The 10501-nt window shown below is 69.2% G+C and overlaps 1 protein-coding gene across 2 annotated transcripts; it reads right to left on the bottom strand.

Annotated features, from left to right (window-relative positions):
* Positions 1 to 17: 17 nt before the first annotated feature.
* FBXL19 (F-box and leucine rich repeat protein 19) lies at positions 18 to 10128 on the bottom strand. 2 transcript variants are annotated; one of them, XM_065594162.1, is made up of 5 exons: positions 8872 to 9052; positions 3186 to 3390; positions 2532 to 2675; positions 1119 to 1205; positions 18 to 494 (listed from the first exon to the last, which is right to left on the bottom strand). In XM_065594162.1, exons 2-5 carry the CDS (start codon positions 3357 to 3359, stop codon positions 147 to 149), a joined length of 753 nt encoding a protein of 250 aa, XP_065450234.1. In that variant the 5' UTR covers positions 3360 to 3390; positions 8872 to 9052; the 3' UTR covers positions 18 to 146. The 2 variants fall into 2 exon arrangements, with proteins under 2 accessions (XP_065450234.1, XP_065450233.1); XM_065594161.1 differs by lacking the exon at positions 8872 to 9052 and adding an exon at positions 9652 to 10128 and having other exon boundaries at positions 20 to 494.
* Positions 10129 to 10501: the final 373 nt, after the last annotated feature.

Below are 10501 nucleotides of genomic sequence, written 5' to 3'. Positions count from 1 at the left end.
AAGACACAGTTAAACAGAGCCAGGACTCCTGGGTTCTATCCCAGCTCTGGGAGGGGAGTGGTGTCTAGTGGTTAGAGAAGGGGAGACTGGGAGCCAGTACTCCTGGATTCTCTCCCCAGTTCGGGGAAGGGAGTGGGGCCTAGTGGTTAGAGCATGGGGGACTGGGAGCCAGGACTCCTGGGTTCTGTCCCCAGCTCTGGGACGGAAGTGGGGTCTTGCAGTTGTGGGGCGGGGGTGGCTGGAGCCAGGACTCCTGGGTTCTCTGCCCGGTTCTGAGAAGTGGGGTCTCTGACCTTCTTCTTGGGCCCCATGTCGGGGGGTGGCAGCTCCTTCTCCTTCTTGCGCTTGTGGGCGCTGGCGGGGGGTTCTTCCGTGGGGGGCGGGGCCGGCAGCAGCTTCTTCTTGTGCTGGGCCAGCTCGTCCGTCAGCTTCCACCGCACCCCATCCTCCCCGTTGTCCGCCCGGCGCTTCCCGGCCCCATCGCCGCCCGAGTCCTGGGGGCAAGAACGGGTGGGTGCCCCTCCCACGGCATGGCCCCTCGCCCCCCACCCCCAGGAGCCCTGGCCCACTGCGCCCCCCCCCAAAAAAACAGCCCCACCTTGTGGGCAGCCCTCCAGACAGCCCCCACCCCACACTGCAGCTGCCCCCAGATCCCTGTCCCCACTCCCTTCCTCCCTTCCCCCATGACTGCCCTTCCAGGTGCCCTGCCCCCTCCACCCAAACACCCCATGACCCCTTCCCCTCCACCCCCATCATCCCAACACCCCACAATTCTCCCAGCTGCCCCCTTGCAGGAAGGATTCTATACCAGGATGGGGAGCCCCCCATATTCCAGCGGGCCCCCGCCCACTGACACTCAGAGCAGATGGCCCTTTGCTGTGGAAGCAGCGCCACCTGGTGGTCAAACAGCAACAGCAGCATGGGACACCCCCCTCCCCAGAGGGGAAAGGCCCCAGGTCCCATCCCTAGCCCATCCAGCGCCCCCTAGAGGAGAAAGGCCCCAGGTGTCATTCCCAGCCCTTCCTCCCCCCTCCCCGAGCCAGCCAGCCCCTGGCCCTGAGGCCTAATCGACGCCCCCAGAGGGGAAAGGCCCCAAGTCCGGGGGGCCGGGTACGTACCTTGTTGGATTTCCCTTCTCGTTTGCATTTGGGGCACTCCCAGCAGTTGGGAATCTCATTGTTAATCACAGCTTCCGCCTTCCCCATCTGGGCGGACGGACAGACAGACATTCAGCCACCCATCCCGGCCTCGACTCAGCCCCATCGCCGACGAGGGGGGGTCACGGACGCCCTCCCCCATCATGTCAACAGCAGGGAGCGTTCTCCCCACTTCCCCATCGGGGAAACTGAGGCACGGAGCCAGGCAGTGACTTGTCCAAGTCACACAGGGAGTCTTGGGCAGAACCTGGGAGAGAACTCAGGAGCCCTGGCTCCCAGGCCCCCTGCTCTCACCCCTAGACCCCACTCCCCTCCCAGAGCCAGGAGAGAACCCAGGAGTCCTGGCTCCCAGCCCCACCTGCTCTAACCCACTAGACCCCACTCCCCTCCCAGAGCCAGGAGAGAACCCAGGAGTCCTGGCTCCCAGCCCCACCTGCTCTAACCCACTAGACCCCACTCCCCTCCCAGAGCCAGGAGAGAACCCAGGAGTCCTGGCTCCCAGCCCCACCTGCTCTAACCCGCTAGACCCCCATCCCCTCCCAGAGCTGGGGAGAGAACCCAGGAGTCCTGGCTCCCAGCCCCACCTGCTCTAACCCGCTAGACCCCACTCCCCTCCCAGAGCTGGGGAGAGAACCCAGGAGTCCTGGCTCCCAGCCCCCGCTGCTCTCACCACTAGGCCAGTGGTTCTCAACCAGGGATACGTGTACCCCTGCGGGTACACAGAGGTCTTCCGGGGGTACATCAACTCATCTAGAGATTTACCGAGTTTTACACCAGGCTACATAAAAAGCACTTGGTCCTCCTGCTCTGTACGCGACACACTGAAACGCAAGTACAATATTTCGATTCCAGTTGATTTAGTTTATACTGACATGGTAAAAAGGAGAGTCAGCCATTTTTCCGTACTAGTGGCTGTGACACTATTCGTATTTTGATGCCTGATTTTCTAAATAAGTTGTTTTTAAGTGAGGTGCAACTTGGGGGAAGGCAAGACAAATCAGCCTCCTGAAAGGGGGACAGGAGCCTGGAAAGGTTGAGAGCCACTGACCTAGACCCCACTCTCCCCTCAGATCCGGGGAGAGAACCCAGGAGTCCTGGCTCCCAGCCCCAACTCTCCCCTCAGATCCGGGGAGAGAACCCAGGAGTCCTGGCTCCCAGCCCCGCTGCTCTAACCGCCAGCCCCCTCTCCCCTCCCAGACCCGGGGAGAGAACCCAGGAGTCCTGGCTCCCAGGCCCCCCACTCTCACCCCTAGACCCCACTCCCCTCCCAGAGCCAGGCACGAACCCAGGAGTCCTGGCTCCCAGAGGGTGACGCTGGCCGGCCCGGGGGGACGGGGGCGAGCCGGTTAACCCCTGCCCGGGCGGAGCGCTCACCTTGAGGCAGGCGGGATGGACGATCTCGTTGCAGATGGAGCACTCCATGAGCGACAGGTTGAACTTTTCCTCCTCCCCCTCCACCGTGTCCTCCTTCCCGGCCTCGCCGCAGAGTAGGCACACGGCCGTGTGAGGCAGGACGGGCTGCGGGCGACAAGGAGAGGCGCAGGGGCCAGCTGAGCGGCCGGCCCTGCAACCGGGGGGCCCCCCGAGAGAGAGATCAGGGACCCCTAGCGACCCCCTGCCCTGCGCTGAGATGCAGCTGCCTCTGGGGTGGGGCGCGGGGACCGGTTATACAGGGATCACTTGCCCAATGCTGAGATGCAGCCACCTCTGGGGTGGGGCACAGGGGCCGGTTATATGGGGATTCCTGCCCCAGCACTGTGATGCAGCCACCTCTGGGGTGGGGCACAGGAGCCCGGTTATATGGGGATCCCTCCCCCGGCACTGTGATGCAGCCACCTCTGGGGTGGGGCACAGGAGCCCAGTTATATGGGGATCCCTCCCCCGGCACTGTGATGCAGCCACCTCTGGGGTGGGCTGCGGAGGCTGGTTTCTGGGGACCCCTGGCACTGTGATGCAGCCACCCCTAGGGCGGGCTGCAGGGGCTGGTTATCCGGGGCCCCCGCCCGCCCCGCCACGCCTCCAGCTCACCGCTGTGCATTGCCTCATGAGGCAGGACTGCTTCATGCGCCCCGGGCCCCCGAACTTCTTCATGTCCTTGCAGAAGTGGCACTCGCCGCACTCCGTCCGCTGGCAGGCCTTGCACTTACGGCACCGCGTCCGGCGCCGGCGAGATCCAGCCCCCGCCCCTTTGCTGGACGACATTGGCTACCTCCCGCTTCAGCTACTCTGCAGGCTGGGGGCAGGGAGACGCCGGGGGTGAGAGGGGAGCCGCGGGGATCGCACAACACCCCCCACTGAGCACCCGCGCAGGGGAAACTGAGGAACAGAGCCCAGCACAATGTCCCACAGGAAGCGATGGAGTAGAACCCAGGAGTCCTGGGCCCCCCTGTTCTAGTGTTCACAGACCCCAACCCTCCCAGAGCTGGGGCTAGAACCCAGGAGTCCTGGCCACCAGCCTCCCTGCTCTAACCACTAGACCCCACTCCCTTCCCAGAGCTGGGGAGAGAACCCGGGAGTCCTGGCTCCCTGTACCACCCCCCCCCCCGCTCTAGCCACTAGACCCCACTCCCCTCCCAGAGCTGGGGATAGAACCCAGGAGTCCTGGGGCTAGCCATGCTGTCCAGGATGACAGCCCCACCCGGAGGAGCGAGGGGATGGGACAGCAGCCGGCCCAGGGGATGGACCCCAGGCGCCCTGAAGAGCTCAGGCCGGGGGGCTGTGGAGCGGGCCTCACGCTGGTAAAACAGAGCTGGGGACACCAGGAACCCTCACCCACAGCTGGCATCAGATGCCCCCTCCCAGGGACCAGGCAGAGGAACCAAGAGGGCATAGCCAGCCACAGGACTCCTGGGTTCTCTCCCCAGCTCTGGGAGGGCAGTGGGGTCTCGCCCCTCCTAGTCTGACCACTAGACCCCACTCCCCTCCCATAACATCCCAGTCTGCGAAAGGTGAAGGGCTGGGAGCTCACAGCACCTCCCCCGGCCAAATACTTCGACAGTTAAAGACTCCAGCTCGTACCCCTAAGATGCAGCTGCCTCTGGGGTGGGGCAGCTGGGGAACAGCCGCACAGCGACACTGCAGGATCCCTCTGTCACCCAGGCACCTACAACAGACCCATCTAACCCAGTCTCCCGTCCCCCCAGCACTGGATCTGACAGTCACACGTTTAATCGGCCTGTATTTGACACTCAAGCACAGCATCAAGGAGTTCCACAGGTCACCACAGCAAGCCAGGCCCCTACCCAATACCCCCTAGACACTAGGCGAAGGTCTGGCCCTAGTGCATGCCTGAGTCTGCAGGGAGCCTGAGACAAGATGGGTGTCGACTCTGAAACTTACTGACGGCAGATGAGCCACCAGCACTATTAACAGTTCCACTGTGGTCCCAGACCAAAGACAATTTCAGGGAGGTCTTGTGAGCAGCACAAGGGGACCGAGATGAGAGCCCCGATCGCGCCGGGCCCCACACGGACCCCGACCGAGACCAGAGCCCCCATCGCACCGGGCGCTGCACAGACCCCGACCGAGACCAGAGCCCCCATCGCGCCGGGCCCTGCACGGACCCCGACCGAGACCAGAGCCCCCATCGCACCGGGCGCTGCACAGACCCCGACCGAGACCAGAGCCCCCATCGCGCCGGGCCCTGCACGGACCCCGACCGAGACCAGGGCCCCCATCGCACCGGGCGCTGCACAGACCCCGACCGAGACCAGAGCCCCCATCGCGCCGGGCCCTGCACGGACCCCGACCGAGACCAGGGCCCCCATCGCACCGGGCACTTCACAGACCCCGACCGAGACCAGGGCCCCGATCGCGGCGGGCCCTGCACGGACCCCGACCGAGACCAGGGCCCCCATCGCACCGGGCGCTGCACAGACCCCGACCGAGACCAGGGCCCCGATCGCGCCGGGCCCTGCACGGACCCCGACCGAGACCAGAGCCCCCATCGCACCGGGCGCTGCACAGACCCCGACCGAGACCAGAGCCCCCATCGCGCCGGGCCCTGCACGGACCCCGACCGAGACCAGGGCCCCCATCGCACCGGGCACTTCACAGACCCCGACCGAGACCAGGGCCCCCATCGCGGCGGGCCCTGCACGGACCCCGACCGAGACCAGGGCCCCCATCGCACCGGGCACTGCACAGACCCCAACCGAGACCAGGGCCCCGATCGCGCCGGGCCCTGCACGGACCCCGACCGAGACCAGGGCCCCCATCGCACCGGGCACTGCACAGACCCCGACCGAGACCAGGGCCCCGATCGCGCCGGGCCCTGCACGGACCCCGACCGAGACCAGAGCCCCCATCGCGCCGGGCCCTGCACGGACCCCGACCGAGACCAGAGCCCCCATCGCGCCGGGCGCTGCACAGACCCCGACCGAGACCAGGGCCCCGATCGCGCCGGGCCCTGCACGGACCCCGACCGAGACCAGAGCCCCCATCGCGCCGGGCGCTGCATGGACCCCGACCGAGACCAGGGCCCCGATCGCGCCGGGCCCTGCACAGACCCCGACCGAGACCAGGGCCCCGATCGCGCCGGGCCCTGCACGGACTCCGACCGAGACCAGAGCCCCCATCGCGCCGGGCCCTGCACGGACCCCGACCGAGACCAGAGCCCCCATCGCGCCGGGCGCTGCACAGACCCCGACCGAGACCAGGGCCCCGATCGCGCCGGGCCCTGCACGGACCCCGACTGAGACCAGGGCCCCCATCGCACCGGGCGCTGCACGGACCCCGACCGAGACCAGGGCCCCGATCGCGCCGGGCCCTGCACGGACCCCGACCGAGACCAGGGCCCCAATCGCGCCGGGCCCTGCACGGACCCCGACCGAGACCAGAGCCCCCATCGCGCCGGGCGCTGCACAGACCCCGACCGAGACCAGGGCCCCGATCGCGCCGGGCCCTGCACGGACCCCGACCGAGACCAGAGCCCCCATCGCGCCGGGCCCTGCACGGACCCCGACCGAGACCAGGGCCCCGATCGCGCCGGGCCCTGCACGGACCCCGACCGAGACCAGGCCCCCATCGTGCCGGGCGCTGCACGGACCCCGACCGAGACCAGGGCCCCCATCACGCCGGGCGCTGCACGGACCCCGACCGAGACCAGGGCCCCCATCGCGCCAGGCGCTGCACGGACCCCGACCGAGACCAGGGCCCCGATCGCGCCGGGCCTTGCACGGACCCCGACCGAGACCGGGGCCCCCATCGCGCCGGGCCCTGCACGGACCCCGACTGAGACCGGGGCCTCCATCGCGCCGGGCGCTGCATGGACCCAGACCGAGACCGGGGCCCCCATCGCGCCGGGCGCTGCACGGACCCACGGTGAGAAACACACCCTGCCCCCACCAGCTCCCAGTCTAAGCAGACGTGGCGGAGGGATAATCCTGCTTTTATCACAGACGGGGAAATTGAGGCCTAGAAAAATTCAGTAACTTGCCCAGGAACACAGAGGGGGGGTCTCGGCAGAGCCAGGAGAGAATCCAGGAGTCCTGGCTCCCAACCCCCCTTCCCTGGTCACAGACACAGGGCTAGAACCCAGGAGTCCAGGTTCCCAGCCCCCCCTGCCCTAACTGCTGGCCCCCAGCTGGAAAGCAGCTACTGAAATCGAGAGTTCCTGGGCAGACAGATCAGAGCAAGATACCCCAGCTGCTACGCACCCCTTGGCCACCCACAGATCCTCTGGGCCTGTCAGGAACACCCCCGCCCCCCAGATTTCCCCAATGCCCCTTAACCCCTCCCCCACTGTCAGCTTCCCTCCACAGCCCCAATCCCACCCCCCATTCTACTGTGATCAGCAAAGAAAACAGAATAAGGAAATTGTTATCAGTGGAGCAGGGGTGGGGAGGGGCCCAGGGCTGGGCTAGCAGGGGCTGTGGGTCGGGAGTGAGGGGCACCGGCAGAGTTGGGGGGCAGGGCTGGGCTAGCAGGGGCTGCGGGTCGGGAGTGAGGGGCACCGGCAGAGCTGGGGGACAGGGCTGGGCTAGCAGGGGCTGCAGGTCGGGAGTGAGGGGCACTGGCAGAGCTGGGCGACAGGGCTGGGCTAGCAGGGGGCTGCGGGTCGGGAGTGAGGGGCACCGGCGGAGCTGGGCGACAGGGCTGGGCTAGCAGGGGCTGCGGGTCGGGAGTGAGGGGCACTGGCAGAGCTGGGGGGGGCCAGGGCTGGGCTAACAGGGGCTGCGGGTCGGGAGTGAGGGGCACGGGCAGAGCTGGGGGGGGCAGGGCTGGGCTGGCAGGGGCTGCGGGTCGGGAGTGAGGGGCACCGGCAGAGCTGGGGGGGGGGGCAGGGCTGGGCTGGCAGTGGCTGCGGGTCGGGAGTGAGGGGCACCGGCAGAGCTGGGGGGGGGGGCAGGGCTGGGCTGGCAGGGGCTGTGGGTCGGGAGTGAGGGGCACCGGCAGAGCTGGGGGGGGGGGCAGGGCTGGGCTGGCAGTGGCTGCGGGTCGGGCGTGAGGGGCACGGGCAGAGCTGTGGGGGGGGGGCAGGGCTGGGCTAGCAGGGGCTGCGGGTCGGGAGTGAGGGGCACTGGCAGAGGTGGGGGGGGACAGGGCTGGGTTGGCAGGGGCTGCGGGTCGGGAGTGAGGGGCACCGGCAGAGCTGGGGGGGGCAGGGCTGGGCTGGCAGGGGCTGCGGGTCGGGAGTGAGGGGCACCGGCAGAGCTGGGGGGGGCAGGGCTGGGCTAGCAGGGGCTGCGGGTCGGGAGTGAGGGGCACCGGCAGAGCTGGGGGGGGGACGAGGGGGCTAGCAGGGGGCTGCGGGTCTGGAGTGAGGGGCACCGGCAGAGCTGCGGGGGGCAGGGCTGGGCTGGCAGGGGCTGCGGGTCGGGAGTGAGGGGCACCGGCAGAGCTGGGGGGGCGAGGGGGCTGCGGGTCGGGAGTGAGGGGCACCGGCGGAGCTGGGGGGGGAGGGGGTGTGGGTCGGGAGTGAGGGGCACCGGCAGAGCTGGGGGGGGGGCAGGGCTGGGCTAGCAGGGGCTGCGGGTCGGGAGTGAGGGGCACCGGCAGAGCTGGGGGGGGGCAGGGTTGGGCTAGCAGGGGCTGCGGGTCGGGAGTGAGGGGCACCGGCAGAGCTGGGGGGGCAGGGCTGGGCTAGCAGGGGCTGCGGGTCGGGAGTGAGGGGCACCGGCAGAGCTGGGGGGGGGCAGGGCTGGGCTGGCAGGGGCTGCGGGTCGGGAGTGAGGGGCACCGGCAGAGCTGGGAGGGGCAGGGCTGGGCTGGCAGGGGCTGCGGGTCGGGAGTGAGGGGCACCGGCAGAGCTGGGGGGGAGCAGGGCTGGGCTGGCAGGGGCTGCGGGTCGGGAGTGAGGGGCACCGGCAGAGCTGGGGGGAGGCAGGGCTGGGCTAGCAGGGGCTGCGGGTCGGGAGTGAGGGGCACCGGCAGAGCTGGGAGGGGCAGGGCTGGGCTAGCAGGGGCTGCGGGTCGGGAGTGAGGGGCACCGGCAGAGCTGGGGGAGGCAGGGCTGGGCTGGCAGGGGCTGCGGGTCGGGAGTGAGGGGCACCGGCAGAGCTGGGGGAGGCAGGGCTGGGCTAGCAGGGGGCTGCGGGTCGGGAGTGAGGGGCACCGGCAGAGCTGGGGGGGGGCGACAGGGCTGGGCTGGCAGGGGCTGCGGGTCGGGAGTGAGGGGCACCGGCGGAGCTGGGGGGGGAGGGGGTGTGGGTCGGGAGTGAGGGGCACCGGCACGGTCCCCCCCCACACACAGTGTCTGAGCCCCCCCACCTACCTGGCCCGGCATCCTGCGGCCGGGGCCCGCCCCTGGCCCGGCGGGGGGGCTGGGCGGGGGGGACCGGGGCCAGCCCCCCCCAGGCCCCCTGCCCGGGGTGACACACGAGCCAGATTGAGCCCGACACAGCCCAGCGCGTCCCCACCGGCTATTGCTTCCCCGGGAAATCGCGCAGGGAAAGTTTGGTTCCTGGGTCGCCCCCCCCCCCCGCCATCCCGCTGCCCCCCGAGATCGCCGGAGCCGCCCCCCCTTTGCATCCCGCCCCCCCGGTCTGTGCGCAGCCCCCCCCCATGCACCCCGGGGGGGGACGAATAAATCCTGCCACCACAAAGGGGACTGGCCAAGGGGGAGGGGCCCCCCAGCCCCCCTCATGCTCGGTGATCTAAGGGGGCCCCCAATTGCCCCCGGCCCCCCAGCTTTGGCTCCGATCTCCAGCCCCCTCGTCCCCCCAATGCTTGTAGGGCTCTGCTCCCTGCCGGGCCTGCGGTGGGGCAGCTCCCGAAACCAGCCTGTGCCCCTTCCTCCCCCCCTATGTCTGCACCCCACAGCCCCGGGGAGCCCCCCCCCGAAAGGCAGCGGGGCTGGGGGGAGTGGGGCCGGGAGGGGGGCACTGGGGAAACCAGCCAGATCTCAGCGGAGGCAAAGAAACTTACCAGGAATCCCGGCTCGGCCTGGCCCCTTCGCAGGCACCGACCCACCCCTCCCTGGGGTGGCTCTGGGGTTTTTTTGGGGGGTGGGGGGGTCCCCCAGAGACTTGCGAGGGGAGGGGGAGCCGCTTACCTGCTGGGTAGCCATGGGGCTGCGTGGGATCCGCCGTGGGTCACGGTCTCTTCCATGGGGGGGTGGTGGTGTGGGGTGGGGTGGGGAAGAAACTGCAACCAACCCAGACTTTTGTTTCCTTGGGCCCTACGGCGTGGGGGGCGGGTGGGTTGGGGGGGCTCGGAGGCGGCCTCTGAGGTGCAAAGTGGGGCACCCCCCCCCTCGCCTCAACCTGACCCCCACCCCAACCTGACCCCCACCCCCTTTACCCTTCACGGCTCTCTTGTCCTTGGAGGAGGAAGGGGAGCCGATGCCGAGTGCGCCCCCTCTCTCCAGACCCCCCCGGGGCACCCCCAAATCCTCAGCCCCTCCTGGGCTTTTTAGGGGGGGGATCTGAGCTGCCCAACCCCTCCCAAAGAGGGACCAGGTCCCCCCCCTCCTCCCAACCCCCCAATAGGAATCAAGGTCCCCCCCCTTTCCAACCCACCCCAAGTAGGGCTCAGCCGCCCCCCTCTTTCCAAGCCGCCCCCCCAATAAGAAGCAGGGCCCCCTCTTTGCAACCCCCCCACCCCAATAGGGAGCAGGTCCCCTGCTCTTTCCAAGCCCCCTCCCCCCGCTTAGGGAGCAGCCCCCCCCAACAGGGCTCAGACCCGCCCCCGCTCCTCAAGCTGCTGCCCCCCACCAATAAGGGGGTTCGCCTCCCTTTTTAGGGGGGGCTTTGCCCCTTCCTATCCTGCCTGCCCCCCTCGGGGGAGTCTGTGGGTCCCCCCAGCTGAAGAGGGGGAGCTCAGCCCCCTCTCTGCCCCCCCTAATTTAAGGATCTAGCCTGGGGGGGTCCTGCGCTGCCCCAAGCCCCCCACACACATATGGG

This window comes from Chrysemys picta, chromosome 4, assembly GCF_011386835.1.
Source record: "Chrysemys picta bellii isolate R12L10 chromosome 4, ASM1138683v2, whole genome shotgun sequence".
Classification (NCBI taxonomy): domain Eukaryota; kingdom Metazoa; phylum Chordata; order Testudines; family Emydidae; genus Chrysemys; species Chrysemys picta.
This window is presented reverse-complemented; position numbering and strand designations above follow the sequence as displayed.

Coding starts and splice junctions, on each gene's coding strand:
- FBXL19 (XM_065594161.1), bottom strand. CDS start 3,359: ATGTCGTCCAGCAAAGGGGCGGGGGCTGGATCTCGCCGGCGCCGGACG. Junction 2,676..3,185: donor TCATGAGGCAATGCACAGCG/GTGAGCTGGAGG, acceptor TGTCGCCCGCAG/CCCGTCCTGCCTCACACGGC. Junction 1,206..2,531: donor TCCATCCCGCCTGCCTCAAG/GTGAGCGCTCCG, acceptor CCGTCCGCCCAG/ATGGGGAAGGCGGAAGCTGT.